Source organism: Fistularia commersonii, chromosome 21 (genome assembly GCF_037954325.1).
Source record: "Fistularia commersonii isolate RoL2024-O1a breed Wild chromosome 21, RoL_Fcom_v1.0, whole genome shotgun sequence".
Classification (NCBI taxonomy): domain Eukaryota; kingdom Metazoa; phylum Chordata; class Actinopteri; order Syngnathiformes; family Fistulariidae; genus Fistularia; species Fistularia commersonii.
The window spans coordinates 12585380-12605888 of record NC_141304.1 but is presented as its reverse complement, the minus strand read 5'-3'; the positions used below and the strand labels follow the sequence as shown (position 1 = coordinate 12605888).

The 20509-nt window shown below is 45.7% G+C and overlaps 1 protein-coding gene across 1 annotated transcript in view; it reads left to right on the top strand.

The window, feature by feature from the left end:
• The window catches only part of slc25a26 (solute carrier family 25 member 26), a 71409-nt gene that overhangs the window by 30319 nt on the left and 20581 nt on the right, over positions 1–20509 (top strand). The window contains exon 6 of the mRNA XM_086168733.1: positions 18452–18496. Within this exon, the coding sequence (XP_086024859.1) occupies positions 18452–18496 (45 nt within the window). The remainder of the gene's footprint in view (positions 1–18451; positions 18497–20509) is intronic.

Genomic DNA, 20509 nt, shown 5'->3' with positions numbered 1-20509 from the left:
AAGGAAATGCTGAGCACAAATGCCAGCAAGAAGAGAAAATAGATTAGAATCATGATAATAATTAAAGTAAACTTAAATTGCTTTCGGTATGTTTGCCACAATACGGTACTTTTTTTTTTTTTTTTTCAATAGCTAGAGATAGGGAAAAATGGATTCAGTTTTTCTTCAGGTTTTTGCAGAAACATGCACCCATATGCATTTTACTACTGTCTCAAATGCCCCTCCTCTGTATTAGCTGTATTAGCCCCATCACAGTGCAGCAGTTGGACGCACATCTTCGCACAACTCTTATCACTCATCAAGTTAAAAGTGAGGCGACTAATTTTTATAAGATCTCAAAGCGAGTGCAGCAAACTGATTGGTCGCCCCTGACAGCAAGCGAGTTTGGTGGACGTGTGACTTGGAATGCGGTCGACTGAAAATAACAACAGGAGAAAACACTGTGAAGACGGGGGGGAGATAAATCATGGGGTTTTCACATTTTAATGCTATGACCAATGACTGCGGTGGCATAAAGAAAATATATACCGTGATAGTTATGATGTTAAAGGGAAGGGACAATTAAATATGATAGAGGAATAATAAATATGGCGGGGGGGGCTACAGAATGTGACATATTCACATCTGCTGCTCCCTCCCACACAAACATGCCATTGAAATGACATTTGCAGTACATTTCTAATTACCTGTCACAATACCGAGATAGATGTTTACCAGCGTGACGCATAAAATCGAATCGGTGAAGGATCCCGAAGTGGACGGGGCCGGTCGAGCCAGAAATCAGTCTGGCTCTCCGAGTCCGATGGGCAGCCCTTATGGGCTCTATGTCTGCGAGTCATGACCATCAGCGTTATATACTGGAGGTGGTGGCTGCATCTTGCATTCATCAGCTAAAAAAAAAAAAAATGCATTTTTCAACGTATAACTACCGACATTTATATCCAGAGCGTTTTTCATCGTAATGTGGCTCTACATATTTCAACACAGGTGTTTACGACCGCGCCGCAATGGGAACAGAATGTCTGCTCCTCGGCCTGAGGTGTTTTGACACCGCAGTCATGCTCTCATTCAACCCCACGACTATTCATTTTCCTCTCAGATACGAGACGATACGATGTCAAAATAATGCTGGAAGTGTTCAATCAGAAGCGTACGATCTGCTCGCTGTGTGTTTTTACTGTCGATATGAATCCCCGCATATGAATAGCAGTGGAATAATGAATGTAAGATGAATATTGCGACTCGAGTAGTTGAGTTTTACTCCATTAAATCATAATTTGACCCCGACAATCCCGTATCGTCCACTCCGGAGTAGCTTCTCTGTAAAAACACCTCCGAGTTCAACCCCCTCCTCCCCTCAACCGTCTGACTTCTCCGCTCCGACCAGATCCTCGGGCGATCATACATCTTTCTACTTGTCAGCAGCTAATTGGTTGACCCTCGGGGCGCGTCGTGTCACATCACACCGCCATTCATTGGCTTAAATGCACTCTGCCATTGATATCATCTGTCAAGTGTCCGCGGCAGACGAAAACAGTTTTTCAACCATCGAAATCTTAAACCTTCAAATTATTATTTTCAAAACATGCAAATTCAAACGGCGCACAAACATCGATTTGTTGAACCCCCCCCCCCCAACACTGCATTTTGTAGGCGGTTGCACCCCAAAGCTGTTCCGGTAGCCTCTGCGAGGAAATGAGATGCACTCAGGGCCAGAGGGAGAAAAGATAGCCGGCGCAATAAGATTCAGTTTCTGGGAAGCATTTCTCTCATGTTGATGGAATTGCTGTTTTGAAACTTTGCCAGCACGTTGCTTCTCTCCTTCCTCCTCCTCCTCCTTTTTTTATTCGCCCCGCGCCCCTCCACTCTTGCCCCTCACCTCAGAACAAGTCTTAATTTGTCGTGGATAATACCGCCCCGCGCCGACATCCGCCGCCAGGCCGCGGAGGTTCGGGAGAAACGGGGGTGGGAGGGGGAGCCGCGATCCGATTGGCCCGCGGGAGACGCGCCGGTGCACCCTTCCCCGGTTTTGACTTGTTAAAACACACACACTCGCTCCGCGCTGCCCTCGGCGTTGAAAATGTCAGGTGGAATTCTTCAACGAGTGCAGTCAGACTTGTTCTAGTTTTTACAGCGCAGGGGAGTCGGGAAGGCCGGGGATGAGTGATCGTTGGATGCCCGCGGCCGAACACTCCTCATGCTCACACAGTCTGGGCCTTAAAGGGACACGTGCTCGTGCTAAGAGCCGTGCACATCTGCAGCACTCCCTCATCTGTGACAGATTTTTCCGGGGAAAAATGCTTTATTTATGCGACGTCAAGTGCGCACCGCGAGGCTCTTGGAGCCGTCACACGATCGCGTTGTTCGCATTAAACCACTTTCTGCATGGAGTCAAAGTAATCTTTCGACCCGGCGACAACACGGGGTTCACACGTAGCGAAGCGCTCACCTGGAAGAGAACCCCGTCGGAGAGTCACATGAGAAATGATGTGGCGGCACGCGTTTCTTGTCCAAAAACGGACGGCCCAGAACCCCCCCACCCCCCAAAAAAAAAAAAAAAAAAAAAAAAAAAAAACAACGAGTGATCCGAGATTGTTTCGTGCCGAACTGGAGCGGGAGAAAAATAAAAGAACAATGAGCTAGAGAGCGGATTTGGATATCGTTGTTTGCACATGTTCATAATTTATAGCCTGTCTCCAAAAGTTTTCGCTCTTTACAAGTGGTGTTCCCAAGGTGCTGGGCTGTCGGGAATAACATCGGTCTGCGATGCAGATGCGCATGCAATAACAGCTCCTATTGTTACACATGAGCCGCCCCTCCCTCCCCCCCTTCGGGTTTCCTCCCCCCATCGCCTCTTAAAGCTGACATTCAACCAGCTAGACATCTCCGATGTGTCTGCAGCGAACTGGCGAGCTTCTTAAGCTGTATCTCAGAGCACTTGAGATCATTATTCCTTCGGTGATTTGCGTGCTGAGAATCACTGGCCCTGGTTTGAGGCCCTGGAAAATCCAGGCAAATGCGTGGGGGGTAAAAAAAAAAATAGGACTAAAACCATGTTGTGCCTCCGTTAGCTGTGCGCTAATAAACAGAGTCAGCATATAAGGGGATGTTTTCCTACCTCATGCCATAACACTAACAATAACTAACTCTAATCAGTTACTGTGCTACTTCACATTGCCACTTTGCTTATTATTTATTCCTGTATAATAGTAAATATAAGATCCTTTTTTTTTTTTCTCAAGATTATACTTTTACGCTGCAGAGTTCATTTATTTTTTTATGTGTATTTTTAGCTTGTCTTGTCCTTGTATGTCTAGCTGTTGCTACAAAACAATTTCCCAAGCATGGGATTGTCTCATTTCATCTCATCTCATCTCATTATTTACATGCATTTTAAAGAAGTCCTCCTCCACGTGCAAGTGCGCTCTGCATTAAACTTTGCGAGTTTCTTGCAGAGCAATCGCTGCCAGCTTGCATTTTGATGGTATACCTGAGTGCATGAATTGATTTACACAAATCTAATGAAGTCTTTTATTTTTCCCAAAGCAAAATCACCAAAATACATCACTGTTTTGCTGGAATGTAACGCATAATTATGGACTCGGGTTCTTAGAAAGTTACCGAACGGGGTCATTCATGGAAAAGAACACCCGCTAGTTTAATTTACCGCGTGGGGTATTTGAGTATTTTCCAACCACCAATTGCCACCAGTCAGGTTGCAGATAATGTCTATTGTGTCTCTTTTACGCTAAAAATAAATAAATCCTTGTGTCACCGATGACATGTCCTTTGCTTTGGAGAGCCATCAAAAATTCAAAATTGGAATTTATCTTTTTTTTTTCCCCGTCAGTTGTGACCGCTGCATTGCACAATGGAATTTCAGTCAGCGGTCTGACACTTGGCTGAGGGGAGCGGCTGGGATTGAGCCTCCCATCAAAACGACACTTGCCTGGATAACCACCTCCCCTGCGTTGCCCATAAAAAGAAAGGAAAAATAAATTCATAACCAAAAAACAGTATCCTAAACTCAAAAAAATCATAGATTTAGTAGAAAAATGAGAAGAAAAGAGCCATATGTTTACAGAACAATGTATACATATTTTGTATAATATTTGTATGTATTATACTATTTTCTGTTTTTTTTTTTTTTTTTTTTTAAAAGCGTCATATTTGTGGGTCAATAATTGTGGTTTAGGTCATCAGGATTTTTTTTTGTATAAGACAGGAGTACACTGGGGTGCAGTTAAACTACTGGACTACTATGACATGCTGTGCCATTTAAAATCTTAAACCTTAAAAATAGATAGATAAATAAATAAATTACTAAATAACTCACCCGTTTACCGTGAATTGTAATAATTTATCTGTATATATGTTCATAACTGTGCAATATTTCATAACAGCTACATTTATACTTTATAGTTTTCACTTGTTACTTAAGGCTCTTTATAGTTTATTTGTATTGCTTATCCTCCCCTTTTTTTTTTATTCTTATACAATTTTCAACTATTATTTATTATTGTTATATTTTTCTTGTAACTCTGGCACAACAATTTCCTTCGGGATAAATAAAGTTGTTCTTATTCTTATTATTCTTATTTAGTGTTAGGTCAGAGTTCCAGTCATTGCAACATGCACTTGTGTGACTGTCATACTCGCAGGTGTTGCACGCAGCGCCCCAGATTGCCTGTGGGTTTGCTGACAAGAAGGTCTGTCCCCTCCCCGCTCCGTGACACTCACGGGCCTCAAGCCCACCGAGGAGCCTGACACCTCCAGCCTGTCTGAAACGATAACAGCAAACTTTCATCGTATCATATCCGTCCGTTGCTATTTGCAAGTTACCACGGCGAGCAGCGCGTCATACTTCTCTGACACATAATGGATGGAATGTGGGTGTGTTCTTGTATGTATGTGTGTATGTGTGTGTGTGTGTGTGTGTGTGTGTGTGTGTGTGTGTGTGTGTGTGTGTGTGTGTGTGGTGTGTGTGTGTGTAGGCTTGCATGGACTTTTTTTTTTTTTTTGCAACTGAATCCAGCTTGCAGTCCTGTTGTATTAGCAGGTAATAAATGTGGACTTAGAGTAGGGGTTTTGCTCTGCCCGGCCATTTCATATGGTGTGTGTGTGTGTGTGTGTGTGTGTGTGTGTGTGTGTGTGTGTGTGTGTGTGTGTGTGTGTGTGTGTGTGTGTGTGTGTGTGTGTTTGTGTTTCATGCTCGCTTGCATACGTGTGTGTGTGTGTGTGTGTTGCTCTTACCGTGACCATTGTAATTTTGATTTCAAGTAAGCCTGCTGCTGATCATTTCACCATCTGACTCCCATCTGGATCTTCTCTCCCTCCCCCCGCCCCTCTCCCGTTCTCTTCTTGTCATATTTACAAAGTTCTCGGCCTCTCGTTCTGCGACTTTTAGAAAAATTTGACTCCGTGCCCGTTCGCAACAGACGGATGCAGCTCGCGACGAGCCAGCCACTTCTACGCAATCAAACCCAATGTGACTTTTATTAGCGGCTCCGTTCGACGAAACCTCGTCGGCGGTTATAAAACAGATCGGGGCCGGTAAACAGAGAGTCAAAAGAACCTCGACGGAAAAGCGGCCCGGCCATCTGTCATACGCATCTCAACAGGCAGTGCTGGCACCAGGTGCACGCGTACGCAACGTTTTGTCGTACAATGATTAAAACACTCTCGGAAGTTGCCAGGGATGCTCACAGTCGGCTTATAGTTACGGAGACTTGTTTCCAAACACAGTAAAAAGTAGATTGTTGAGCAACTGTTGGCTAATGCGGATCACATCCAGATCCAAAGTACTGTCATCCAACCAGAGGCCAACGCACTGCTGCTCTGACCTTTAAGACACCCAGCAAGAGCAGTTAGCAACTTGAGTTTAAGTATCAGAGAGGCCGAACTATCAGCGTGACGTCTTCAGATGACTGCGACCTTGGGTTTCTTTGGAAATTCAACAAAATGCTCCTGATAAGGCGAGATTGATTGTTGTAGACGTTTTCCCCCGGTGTAGAATTTCTACTTGCGGTTCCAACATTGAGTTTTCGCATTGTTTTCGGGTTTCTCTGAACACCTGAGGGGATGTTCTTGCTATTTTGATAGACGACCTCGGTTCTCCAGGTTATTGGCGGCCGAGCCGGTGTGTGCTTGTTGCTGATCAGTTCAAGTTCACGGCGCGTTCTACCATCCCAAATCAGAGGGTGTCGGACCATTTATGCCGAATAGTCTTTGCATTGATCATCGGGTTTGGTGATTGAGAGAGAAATAGAGAGAGAGAGAGAGAGAGAGAGAGAATCCAGCAGACACCCATGAATCATCTGGTCCACATCTGGGAACAAGAATGCAGCGAGAATGACTGCTCTAGTTGCCGAGTTCAAGATTGCACCACAGAGTCTTGATGGAGTGAGCAGTGGTTATGAGAGAACAGTTAATTTCATCCATAAAATAGCTGTAAACTATGGGAAGGCGTTTTAAACTGTCTCAGATTCACTGCAGTGTGTGTATATGTATGTATCTATAATATATGTGTATATATGTATTTAGTCAAGTTTTCAAATGGATCCTGGTGACTCGCTGGCTCTCCTTGTATCTCCACCGTGAGTCAAGCTTTGCAGCAACCGAATCACCGGATGAATTTTGCGAGCCTACATTCCTCACAATTACATATTAAGGCTTTAATTTGTTTCGGTGTTTGATGGTGGAGCATGGATTTCCTCTGCGGTCGTGTAAAGTAACTACTAATAAGGCGAGCACGGTAAAGATAACTACGTCAGTTGAATGTTTTTTTTTTTTTTTTTCTTTTTTATTTAATTTATTGTGGTCGGGCACTTTCTCCCTGTGCTTGACAGTTACTGGGTCGGATGTCGCCGGCTGTCAAGTCACTTTATACATTCGGTTTAAATGGAGAAAAAAGGGCTTGATTAGTCACCACGCTATTATTATAACATTACATTAGCCACAGCACTTAAGGTTAAATGATACGTTTCTCGTTATGCGTAATGCATTTTTCAAGTTGATTTTGTTTAAATTCATCGCCTCCGCTTTTTCCCCTCACGTGCTCATCCGGACTTCAGTTTCGGATACTGTTCCCGGCGTCTAATTTAACGGGCCGACGTGACCGCTCCCGACAAACGATTCGGACCCAGACCGTCACTTTAGCTCAAATCCAAAGTGGTTCCCCTTCACACTTGGAAGGCAACTGTTAAAATGCCCTCAGCCTGTCCCCATTTATTATTGTATTTATGGTTTTCTGGAGCACGGCGGCGATCGTCTGTCTAGTTCAGGGGTCGGCAACCTTCGACGCTTCAAGCGAGAGCCATTTGGACCCACAGAAAAGAAAACACCGGGAGCCACAAAACCCTTTTCGACATCTAAAATGAAGATAATACTGCGTGTATCCTTTTTTTCCGCCTTACATAAACCACATTCAGATAGTTTGCGAAGCAGCTTTCCAAAGTGACTTTGGTGGATGTTTCGTCGGAGCAACGCTTCAGGTTTTCAGGGCTGAGGTACTGTTTGGAAAGCAATCTGTCGGAAAACATGAATAATGTCTCCCGCCTGTCGGTTTGGCCATCTATACGAACGTCTACTTGTCTCTCCGTCTTAATATCCATCTTCCCGACTCTTTCCCTTTTAACACTCATCAGTATGCACGGGCCGTAGTGTGACCTATTAAAAGTCATTTGTCAAATTGCAAGCAACTGCCTTGTCCCGGCTCAATCTGAATATATTTTGACATGTGTTTTTCCTGCCCTCCGCCGAGTGCCTAAGGACCTGTGACAGCCCAAAGCCTCAATGAATACTAATAAAGTCAACGCTAATACAGTTGGCAGGGGCGCATAGGCAGCCCCTACATACACAGACTGGACGGTTGTCAGGCAAATGACACGGCAGACATCTCCATATTCATATAATACACTACCTGACAGTCACAGCAAGTGGCACTGTCACCTTTGATCAGCTGCGACTTCTGTCAGCTAGCGAACATCGTACACATCGGCTCATATACGCCGAGTTACGCGGACGTTTTCTCGCAAAAAAAAATTCACAACGCGCGCACATGCGGGATAGCTGGTTACGTGTTTTCCAGCAGCGGAATCCCGTCCCTGGAGGCCAGCGGGACGACACAGATGTTTGTGGGCTTTGGGAGCAGATGCCTCTGAGCTCCTGGAGCAAAGTTCCCACTTTGTGGCCTCGCTGCAAAGCTGTAGTTTATGCTTGACTTTTCGCCGAATGAAGAAATGATAATAGATGAGTGGCGCGGTGGTTAACGGTTAATGGCTTGATTCCCTGAACCCCCAATTGTCCGTGAATGAGAGGGCGAACGGTTGTTTGTATCTAGATGTGACCCAATGACAACACCGAATAGGCTCCTTAACTTGGCTACCCTAAGTGCAGAAAAAGATGTATAGAGAATGAATAAATAAAGAACAATATCAAGAACAATTGTGACAATGGCACCAGCGTTAATCACGACAATGTCTTATTACCGTATTTTCACAACTATAAGGCGCAAATAAAAGTCTTAGATTTTCTTCCTATAGTGCAGTGCGCCCTGTGTGTGTTGTTGTTGTAAGGCAGACGTAGTAGAGAACACTATGAGAACATTAAAGGGGTAAGTGTTGGTGTTAATTGTATATAAAAGAACGGGTATGTGCGTTATGCAGAACATTGTTGTTTCAACAACCCTGGAAACATCGCCGACAAACACAACCAGCCCGGCCACGTCACCAACATGGACGAGGTGCCGCTCACTTTCGACATCCCGGTGAGTCACATTGTAGTGATACGCACAACGGGGTACGAAAAGTCCTCTAGGAGAGCACAGTTTCACTAAGAGTGGAAGGCAGCGCCGGGCGAGTTACACCACAATTTGCGAATAGATTGTAGATGCTCGGGCTAACGCGTCTGCCGGCACTGTTGTTCGAGCTTTCGCAAAAGCCGGCGTCATTTCCGAGGAGCCGCGCGGCACGGAAGCGACTCTGACATTGAAGAAAGTGAACCTGGCATGTTTGATGGAGATTTAGCGCAGCTGTTCTAATCAGAAACAGAGAATGAGGACTTCGATGGGTTTGATTGATGACGATTACCGGCAAAAAAAAAAAAATGTGATAGCCACACTCAGTTTAGCCCCCGCTCTATTTTTAAAAACGCTCACTTGTATGCTTGTGTGTGTTGCTGTTGTCGTAATGCGGACGTAGTAGAGGACACCATGAGAACGTTAAAGAAGGAAGTGTGGGCGTGGATTGTATATAAAACCTGCGCCCTATAATCAGGCGCGCCTTATGTGTGTGTTAAATACAGTAATGGCTCACATAACTGAGACTGCGCCTTTTAGTACGGTGCGCCTTATGGTCATGAAAATACGGTTTTAGTTTTGGCACATTGTTACAGTTTCACTGTACAAATAATGTCATGGTCCTGTTTCAAATAGGGGAAATATAGAGTTGTGAACAAAGCAAGTAGTTGATCTCATATTTTGATATTATGAGGATGGAACAGAGCGCCAGGAACGATGTGCGAAGCGGAACACAGTATTCATTCAAGGCTCGGCGAATCACTTCAGAAATTCCGGTAGACGCGAACTGAAAGCAATGTTTTTGATTCTTTTCTTCCTTTCTTTTCAATTTCATACCTGACACGCTCTTATCTGTTTCATATGTTTGAGGGTTTTTTTTTTTTTTTTTTCCCTGTCTTTCGAAGAGTTATGGTGTCAGGGGAAAAAGGGGGAGCGAGGGCCGTCTATTTCTATCTTTTATGAAACGGTTTCCCACCCTTAATTGTGTCAGAGGAGAATACAAATGAAATATTCGCTGGATCGCCTAGAAAACAACTTGAAATTGAGTGATACAAGTTGGGTGGCTTCGCTAACAGACGGACATGATTTAAATGCATTCATGTTGCAGTTCCAAGAGCCTATTTAGGAACTTTTTGTGTGAATCGGACGGCCGAGGAACCAGGGACCGTGGGCCTAGTTCCTGGGACCGTTTTAGCTCCGGGAAGCAGGGTCTTTTTAAAGGTCTCCTAGGAGCTTATTTGACGTAGATGTCGGGTGATTGACCTCATAATGCGGACTGTCCGTTTCGCCTCACCCCGAGTTTGCATACGGGCAGCGGGGAAGCATTTTCTATCGGTGCCGAGTTGTCATTTGTTTTGTTTTTCAAGGGTGCAATCCTTGCATCCCCGTCCACCAAAACTATGAGTCTTCCACGCCATTAAGAAAGTATGAACATTCGGGTGCAAGAAGTGGACAAATCAAAGAAGCCCAATGCAGGGTGTAGTCTGTAAAGGCATACATTAAATAAAATAAACAACCTCAGCCTCAATAGCCCCAACAAAGATAACCATCATTGCCATAATGAGGATAAAAGTTTTTTTGGCTTGCTTGCATGTTTTGTGTTTTGTTTTGTTTTTTTTCTCCGACAGACATGCTGGTTCAGATGTCCCGTGTTGGGTGCGGACCTATAAATCACAAGATATGAAGTCAAAGTTGCCAGCACTCAAAATAAATTGCGATGCTTTCTGATGCAGAGCAGCAAGCAGACGATAGACGGCATGTTTCGGCGTATGCTTGACAGCTGGAGATCTGTGGGCGTGTCCTCTGTTTGACAGAAGCCAAGGCACCTCATTTATATTTGTGTCTTCAAGATGATTTGAGCTGGGCTATATTGTAGATACAGCAAGGTATCTTATTTTTTTGTCTTTTTCTTACTCTTTGCTCTTGTGTCTGCCAGATTGACTAACAGTAGTAGAGAACGGCGATAGCTGTCCAAAAAGCATCGTTTTTGGTGTTCGCGGGACGATTCGGTGCACAAACCGCAAACAAGCGCGACTGTTGGCGCCAGGCTTTAGGCGGCGGACCCTTGAAACTAACCCCTGGTGAATTATTGTGACGTATCTCACCGCCTTGATGAATCCGCCAAGGCACTTAATTTAATATTTGTGTCTTTGAGATGATTTGAGCCGGGTTATATTATGGATACAGCAGTATATCTTGGTTTTTTTTTTTTTTTTTTTTTTTCTTACTCTGCACTCCTATGTTTCTGCCAGAGTGACTAACGGTAGCACAGAACGGCGATAGCTGTCCGAAATCATCATTTTTGGTGTTTGCCGGACGATTCGGTTCACCAATCGCAAAGAGCCACGACTCTTGGCGCCAGGCTTTGGCGTCGGACCCTGCAAACTTTAGCCTGTGTGAATTATTGTGACGTATCTCGCCGCCTTGATGCCTCCGCGGTGATTTACAGGAGAAGGTGTTCTCACACTGTGATGCCTGTTTGGACAGCGAGCTCCCAGGGGACTATTTACTCACTTACATCAGCTTCATGTCAACGCTGCGTTCTCGTGCGGCGGGTATTAGTTAAGACTACAAAAGGAAATGAGCCAAGCCGCAAGTCGGGCCGATTTGCATAAGGAGCAGCTCGGTGAGAGATGGCGAGCTGTTATGACGCGCTCAGAGCCTCTGGAAAGTTTTCTGCTGTTGAACTTGGAACGCCGCTTGAGGAGAAGGCACTTTTGGAATAACAAGCACATTTTGTCCAAGATGTGAAAAAAAAAGCCAGACTAGTGCAAGTAGAAAAATGAAAGTGTGTGTCGAAATTCATTCATTCATTCATTCATTCATGAACGTTTGTCCTGCTTTTTGAAGGGAGGATCCGGGCCCATCCCAGCTGTGATTGGGCGAGAGGTGGCGTTCACACCCAGAGAAAGACGATCATTCACTCTATCATTCACATAGAAACATACAGCTATTTATACGCCGTGTAGATATACAACCATTCACTTTGTCAGTCATGTGTCCGAGAAGTTCAGGGTCTTCAAGGAACTTCCTGAATATTTTCGGACCGTGGGACGAAACCCTCTCAGACACAGTGCAAACACACAAACTGCGCAGAGAAACTCCCCGATCGCAATCCAGTTAAGAACCTTCTTGCTGTGAGGCGGAAACGCTAACTTCGCCAATTAAGTCCAAACTTAAATAAACGCCCACTGTCTTGTGGGGATCGAATCTAAGGATTTATCAGTAGATTTGTGTTGCCTGTATATTGAGAGATTGTTTTCCTGGATTGCGAGGAAGTTAAATAGCTAAAGAGGAGAGGCTGATTAATGTGGGACTTTTGGTTTGACCTTTGGGTTTGTTCCCGATGATTGTTTTTTTTGTTTTTTTTTTTTCTTAACAATCCGGGATTTGATGGATATGACAGCGCATCAGAGCTTCTGTGCGGCGGGAACAAGGAGAGAAAAACGCAAAGATAAAGGAAATTGAAAAATCAGACGTTCCCCCGCTTTTGTTTGGAGTGAGAGCGTCGCCAAGGTATCTTCGCAATGCATCATCCAAACGGACTCTCTCTCTCTCTCTCTCTTTCGCTCTTTCTGTCTTTCTCTCTTTCCCTCCCTCCCTGTGTGCCTGCTAAAACAGCAGACCTTATACCTGTTTTCCCAGATGTCAAGTTTCAAATGTATTTTCCCTGCCACAGCAGCGCGTCCATGTGATAAATCAGATGCAGCTGCTTTTCGTATTCGCCGTCGGCCCCATATTGCCATATTTTGATTCTCTTAAAACACTTTAAATTAATTTACCGCCTGGATATCACTTTTTTTTTTTTTTTTTTTTGTCATAACATTGTGAATGGTCTTCCTTTCTGTTTCAAAGCCCTGTTCAGGCAATCGCAATCACACACACACTGCAATGCCACAGCTGCCTTGCAAGGCGCTAAACAGGACCATCCGGGGCGACTTGGGGTCCCGTGTCTTGCCCGAGATGAGATGAGAACAACTTTATCAATCCCGAAGGAAATTGTTATGCCAGAGTTTCAAGTAAAAACATAACAGTAATAGATGATAGTAGAAAGGAGGAAGAATAAGAAATATAATGAAATATAAATTGTCTTAGCTGTTAGCAGTAACTACAAAGATTGAAGATTCCCTGCGGCTGAGGGAAGAGGAATTACAAAGTCTGATAGCCTCAGGTAGGAAAGACCTCCTGTGGCGTTCAGTGGAGCTCTTTGGTGGTATCAGTCTACGACTGAAAGAGCTCCGACAGGACGTCAGCGTGGCATGCAGGGGGTGATGGATGTTGTCCATGATGCTGAGGAGCTTCCTCATCATCCTCCTCTCTGAAACCTGCACAACAGACTTCAGCTCTACTCCCAGGACAGACCCAGCTCTCCTGATTAGCTTGTTGAGTCTGTTGGTGTCAGCTGTCTTGAGCCTGCTGCCCCAACACACAACAGCGTAGAAGATGGCGCTGGACACCACCGAGTGGCAAAACATCTGCAGCATGGTCCTGCAGACGTTGAAAGATCTGAGCCTCCTGAGGAAGAACAGACGGCTCTGACCCTTCTTGATTATGGCATTGGTGTTAAAAGTCCAGTCCAGTTTATTGTCCAAGTGGACGCCCAGGTATTTATAGGTGTCCACATCAGTACCCCTGATTGTGACCAATCGGGTCACAAGGTTGAGGACACGGTAGAAGCCGGGAATCAAACAACCAACCGTCCGGTTAGAGCAGGGGTCGGGAGAGCCACAAAAGCCAAATATTTCTTGATATATTTCATCGAGAGCCATATTGTATTTTTAACACGCAAAAAATAAAATACGTCTTACCTTTAACGCGACCTCTGGTGCTGCACGGATTTGCTCGAAGTGCTGCTTTATATTTGACTGTTTCATCTATGCAATTTTATCATAGCATATTAGACGTACCGCAGATCCAAATGCAAATTCCTCTGCCCACGCAGCCTGGAATCCACGGTAAACATCGTCTTTTTTTTTTTCTTTGTCGCCATCTTTTCCGTTACGAGGGTTGATGCGGATAAAGTAGTTGGCTATTCGATAAAATTAATTTCTTCACCTTTACAATGACCCAGGCGTGCTCGGAAGCCACCGGTTCCCGACCCGACCGACGGGTGACCCGTGAAATTTAACTTCAAAACTAATTTCTGTTTACTTTAAAATGACACAGTATTAGGAAGAAATCTTCTCCTTCTTCCTCTTTCAGCTTTTCCCTACAGGGGTCGCCACAGCGAATCAGCTTTCTCCAACTAACCCTAAAATTATTATGAAGAAATATCACAAGTATTTTTAAAATCAGTTCCAAACTGATTTTTTCTTTTTCATCTCGAAATTGTCTGGGAGCCATACGGCATCACCAGAAGAGCCATATATGACTCGCGAGCCATAGGTTCCTGACCATTGAGCCACAGCCGCCCCATGGATTTGCGTTTACTACTGTTGTATCTACATTTGTATATTTTAGCACCGCGGTTTGCAGCTTTCTGTGTGCAGTCTCCACGTTCTCCCTCGGGGTTCTCCGGGTTCCTCAAACAGTCCGTGCAGGAGGTTCATTGGAAGACCCTAATGAGAAAGATAATACTTGTATGTCTCTGGAATAGAAATTAGATTAAAAATATAGCTAATTATCGCTTGGTCCAGTTTAATGGAACCGGTACTCTTTCTCCTTCGGTCTGATTTAAAGTTTCTGTTTTTATCGCACTTAAAATTGATCTCCCGGTCCAACTTGGAAGAGCTAGTACGAGTTCCTCGCTGCGTCACTACCTACGCCCTGCCTTCATACCTTAGGCCAGGATTTATTACGTGTCTTTTATCGATTCCCATCAGCGCCCCACCTCTTGCTTTAATTAACATCACTGCAGGGTAAAAAGCTGTTTATGTGAGATGATTAAAAAAACGTTTTAGGTGAATAAAGTATCTCTGATACCACGTCTTCTGCTTATTACCTCTGATTTATGGTCAATACCGTACACATACGCACATGCTCATACACACACACACAAGATACAGATGTGCGGTTAAGAATGCATGTGACTTTGTTGGCTTATCACTTCTAATCAGACATATGGCCTTCATATGTTCCACGTAAGCCCGGCAACACATGAATGCATGGACTGTATGTACATGCAAGCACATGCATTCGCGCACACACACACACACACACACACACACACACACACATATCGATGCAGTGTGCCAGGAGTGCAAAATCAGGTCATAAATCACCAGTGGATCATCACGAAGGTACTTATACTGAGGGAGTGGAGTGTGATTTTCAAATTTGTGTTTTTATAAATTAGTTGATGATACATTATTTGTGATAAGAATGATTTAAGAGTAAATTGTGTTTTGCAAGCTCGGAATATGTCTTTTTTTATTTATTTTTATTTTTTGATACGCGGCTTCTCCGACCCAGGGGGCGGCCATATTGGCCGTGCTCGGCAAAATAAGAAAAACTGCGGGGAGAAACCGTCTCGCTCTGCGGGGAACTTTATCTCCTGCTCAGCTTTGCATTTTTTTTAAAAATGTGGAATGGCTAGTTTGCTTGTGCTGCTTAGAGAAAAAAAAAAACAAAAACACACATTTCCAAACCGGCAAATGCTCTAAGTGACCTCCAGGTTATTAGTATCAGCGGCTGGAGCTGATATAAATACAAAATGATATAAATATAAAAACATACATTTAGATATTAAAAAAAAAAAAAGAAAAATTTTTCGTCTTGTATGCTTTGCCTGGTCTAACTCATTTTTTTGGCAAGTTTCCACAAGGCGTGCTGTAGTTCCCAACCGATGAATGTGCAATGTGCTGAGACATGTTCCCTCACACACACATACACACACACACACACACACTCCGATACTGGTACAATCTGATCTGCTTCCATTTAGCAATAGTATCCCACTTTGACCCACGTACACACACACACACACACCTCCCACACCTCCACAAGCATGTACAAACACACACATTTTCCAGCATTCGCCATCTCTCTCCCCTCTCTCGGCTTGGAAACAGGCCGAACTCTTAGGACTGGTAATAAAAGACAGGTGCACGTTTATTCTTTTGAGGGCCCGTGCTTATCTTTTCTTCGCTGTCGGAAAACAGAGAAGCAGTCACTTTTGATTGTGTAACGTTCAGCAAATCCGGGGACCGAAGGCCAAACCTACGTCGAGAAAAAAATAAAATAAAAAAAAAATAAAAAAGGCTTTTCGAGATCTTCCCGGAGGACCGAGAGGATTGTTTCAACGTTTCCACCGCCGCGTACCGGTCCGCGCCATGTGCCAGCCAGGCCTTATCGAGCGCCGGCCAGCTGTGGGACGAGCTCAACCCGTAAACGCGCGATAAAAGCGCAGATCCAGCCGTAAAGATTGATAGCGGTGGCACACGGAGCGCCGTAAGCCATATCGGGGATTACGTTTGACTGCGGCGCGGACGTTAAACACGGTGTCCGGGATCCGCACGAGTTTGCTTCAAACTGTGCCGAGGGGAAACCCAAGGGTTACAAATGTGTTTTGACACAGCGTGTGGTCGCGGATGTTTAATGCCTCATTTTATTTCAAATCCGTCAGCAGGAAATCCGAATGAAGCCCGCTGATTTCCGTGACCTTCCCTCTCTTTCCTCGCTCATCCCGAACCCCCCCCCCCGGTCGTCGTTGGACCGCCCGATACATATTTCGTATGTTTACCTATTACCGGAATCTGTATTCTCATCTGTTTGCAAAAAGTTGGATCAAATCGCGACGGACCAGGGAGCAGCTTTTTTCAGTAGATTAAATTAGGAAGCGCATTTTTGAGTAAAATTACGAAGCTCGTATTTTAAATGAATTCAATACATCTGGGCAAGATAGGTTTTTTGCGACCCTCGGTTCGAAGTGTTAAATGTGAGCGAAGCCAGAAGTTTAGATTGAAACGTCTTCTCTCACAGGCCGGGACGGAGCTTTCTCCAAATTCTAAACTTCCCCGACCCTGAATAAGACGCAGGCATATGTTTTTTATAGCAGCTTTGTTTTTACCGTCTGTTTAGGATTTGAATAAAAGTGAGTAGCAGCAGATGGCCTTTAAGTCCGGCTGCTTCCGATTGAATGTTTGTGTGAACTCGGCTTGGCGGCGACGCGAGGGCAAAGGTCGGCGCTTTTGCCTCACAGAAAGAGGGTCCCTAGTTCGATTCCGACCGGGGGATCTTTCTGTGCGGAGTCTCCGTGTTCTCCGGGATTCCTCCGGGTCCCTCCCACCGTCCAAAAACACGCAGGAGGTTCATTGGAAGACCCTACATTTCCCAGATGTGTGAATAAGAAAGTGAATCCTTGAATGTCTCTAGACTAGAAATTAGATTCAAAATATAGCTAATTACCTCTTGGCCCAATTTAATGGAACTGGTACTCCTTCTCCTTTTGTCTGATTTTAATTTTTGTTTTAAGGCCGTGAATGGTTGCGTGTTTCTTCAAGTAGCCCTGTGATTGGCTCGCGACAAGACCAGTATGAGCGCCCGCCCAATGAGAGCTGGGATAGGTCCCACCACCGCCTGCAACCCTGAGGTCAAAATTAGCGGATACAATAGTGAATGAATGAATGAATGTTCGGGAAATCATGTGAATGAGTGAGTGAATTGTTGCACCGCTCTATATGTTTCCTTGAACCCGCCTCTCGCCCAACAAGAGCCAGGATAGGCTCCGGCGATCTTGAACGCGGGATCGACGTTATAGGAAATGAACCGACGGATGAATGAATGAACTCCTTTTGACCGAGACTTCAAGGAGCACAGCTCGCCTCTTGTCTTTCCCTCTCGTCCGATGGGGTTCAACCCCCCCCCCCCGTGTTTTGATGAGGTAGCGTCCCGTTGAAAACGCCGCGGGAAAAAAGGCGGCGTCCACCGCCGATGAAAGATCCTCTTGTCACGGCGATCAAAGAGCGATGACACCCCAGCATCACTTTATTTATTTCCCTCTTTGGTTTTGTTTTCCCTTCCTCTCCCCCTTCCTGTCCGGCTTCTCCGTCCTTCACAATAACAGGATACATGTGTGTGAATGTGTGTGTGTGTGAGAGGATACATTTTGTGTTTGTTGTTTGTTGCATCCAATCGCACCTGAGGGTAATCGGTGCAGCGGCCGTCCCTCCGCTCAAAAAGGTCGCCGGGTTCGAATGCTATCCAGCACGTAGCGCTAGGAATGGTGTTTCTCCAGGTTAGCTGCTTCAGAAGCAATGTCCTAACATGGATAGCAGCGCAACCTCATGTGTGTGTGTGTGTGTGTGTGTGTGTGGTCTGACTCAGTGTCTCGCCCTCGCATTGCCATCGATCCCCTCCCCCCCCTCCCCGCCAAAACTTCCTGTGGCAGCACCTCCCCACCCCTCCACCCCCTCCTTCCATTCCTCTCTCGGAGTCTCTCCATCCGTCCGTCCGTCCGTCCGTCCGATCGCTCCGGGCTGCCAGACCGCAGCCTGTCTCATTCATTAATCATCAGCAGTGAGGAGAAACCGCCGAGCAGTCAGATGAGGAAGAAGGGGTGTGTGTGTGTGTGTGTGTGTGTGTGTGTGTGTGTGTGTGTGTGCAGAGAAAAGGTGGCAAGAGTGACAACTGCAGGAGATTAGAGGTTAAAGATGAAATCTGAAACCCGCCGGCAGATAAAACGCTGACGATCTCAACTCTTGTGTTTCCTTCCAGATCCCGTTCTCGCTGGTGCAGTTTCCACTCTGGGAATATTTAAAGGTATGACTTACGTTTTTCCTTATTTGTTTGCTCGCTTTACACCCCAACACACACACACACACATTGTATTTATTATCTGCGTTATTTATCCCTTTTCTCATCTCGCTCCCTCCTCGACGCGGTGCCATCATTTACAGTAATGACTCGCCGATAAATCTGTCACGGGGTTTAAGTGTGCTTACGCCCTGACGCGTTTACAGCGCGGCCCACCCTCGGCATTCCCTTGTATCATTGTGGCAGGTGAAAATGGGACTTAATGCCCCCGGTTTAATGGGGTTGTCACGGCGACCATCAAAAACGGCCCTCAATTTATCACCAGGCTTTGAGCGCATCCAGCCCTGTATATCTGTCTCTTTCTCGCCTTTTTTTTTTTTTTTTTTTTTTTTAACACACCCTCTTTCTTTATTTCTTTATGTCTTTTTTTTTTTTTTTTTTTTTTTTTAAACCCCCCCCCCCCCGTCGTCGTGTGGCCCCGGACCCATAAAAAGCCGTTTCTCTTTGAAAAACGCGGCGTTTTGTTGGAGTGACATCATGTCTCAAGGGCACGAGAGGCGGACAGTCGGACATTCCATCAATGTTAGGAGCTAACGGCCGAGCAGAGACGGACAATGCGCAGCGCAGCTGTGCGTGCGTACGTACGTGCGTGGGTGTGTGTGTGAGTGTGTGTGTGTGTGTGTGTGTGTGTGGGGTAGATGTTGTCGTCCACAAGTGTCTCTTTGTCCCTCCGTCAAAGACCCTCTCTTCCCGGGCCATCTGGACACGTCCGTTGGCGGAGAGCTGAACTGCTGGAATCCGAAGCGCCGCTCCTCCTCTCCTCCTTCCTTCTCTCCTTTCCTCATTCCTCCTCTCCTCTCCTCCCTCTCCTAATCCCTCCTTTCCTCACCTTTTGTCTCCTCACCTCCTTCCCCACCTACCAGGTTCCTCTCTTCATCTATCCATCTGTTTCTCTATTGCTCTCCTCGCCTCATCCCTCTTTTCCTCTCCTCTCCTGTCCTCCCTCGCCTCATCCCTCCTTTCCTGTCTTCTTGTCTCCTTATCTCCTACTTCACCTCTACCTACCCTGTTCCTTTCCTTTCCTTATTCCTCCTCTCCTCTCCTCCTTTCCTCATTCCTCATCCCTCCTCTTCTCTCCTCCTTTTTCCTTATTCCTCATCCCCTCTTTCCTCCCTCCTTATCTCCTCTCCTCTCCTTTCCTCTCCTCCTCTCCTTTCCTCTTTCCTCATCCCCTCTTTCATTCCTCCTTATCTCCTCTCCTTTCCTCATTCCTCATCCCTCCTCTTCTCTCCTCCTTTTTCCTCTTTCCTCATCCCCTCTTTCCTCCCTCCTTATCTCCCCTCCTCTCCACTCCTTTCCTTTCCTTTCATCTCCTCTCCTTTCCTCTTTCCTCATCCCCTCTTTCATCCCTCCTTATCTCCTCTCCTTTCCTCTCCTCATCCCTCCTCTTCTCTCCTCCTTTTTCCTCATTCCTCATCCCCTCTTTCCTCCTCTCCTCCTCTCCTTTCCTCTTTCCTCATCCCCTCTTTCCTCCGTCCTTATCTCCTCTCCTCTCCTCTCCTCTCCTCTCCTCCTTCCTAACAGTGTGCAGTCCAATTACCACCCCTATTAACACAGAGCTCTGAGTAGCTAATGAGGCGTTCCCATAGTAACAAAGACGGGGACTTGCTCCCTGCCCCGATGGGGTGCAGAGAGAGCAAGTGCGCTTTTAAGCAAATGGGTTTTTACTGTCATTTCTCATACAAACGTCGGCGTCGCGACTAAATAATTGAGAAAAAAAAAAAAAAGTCCGACCGAGGGACTTTCAGTTCTGCGTGGCACGGCGTCCCCTCTGCTTCGGGTTGGGGGGGGGGGGGGGGGGGGGGGGGGGGGGGGCTTTTGTTTCACGGCGAGTCGACAAAGCCGTCGGCGAGGCCAAACAGGAAGAGGAGAAAATCAAGCGGCAAATGGCCGCCCGCGGGAAGAGGACGAAGCCGAGGAATTCTTTCAGAAAGTGCACGAGTTCAACTTGTCCTTGAG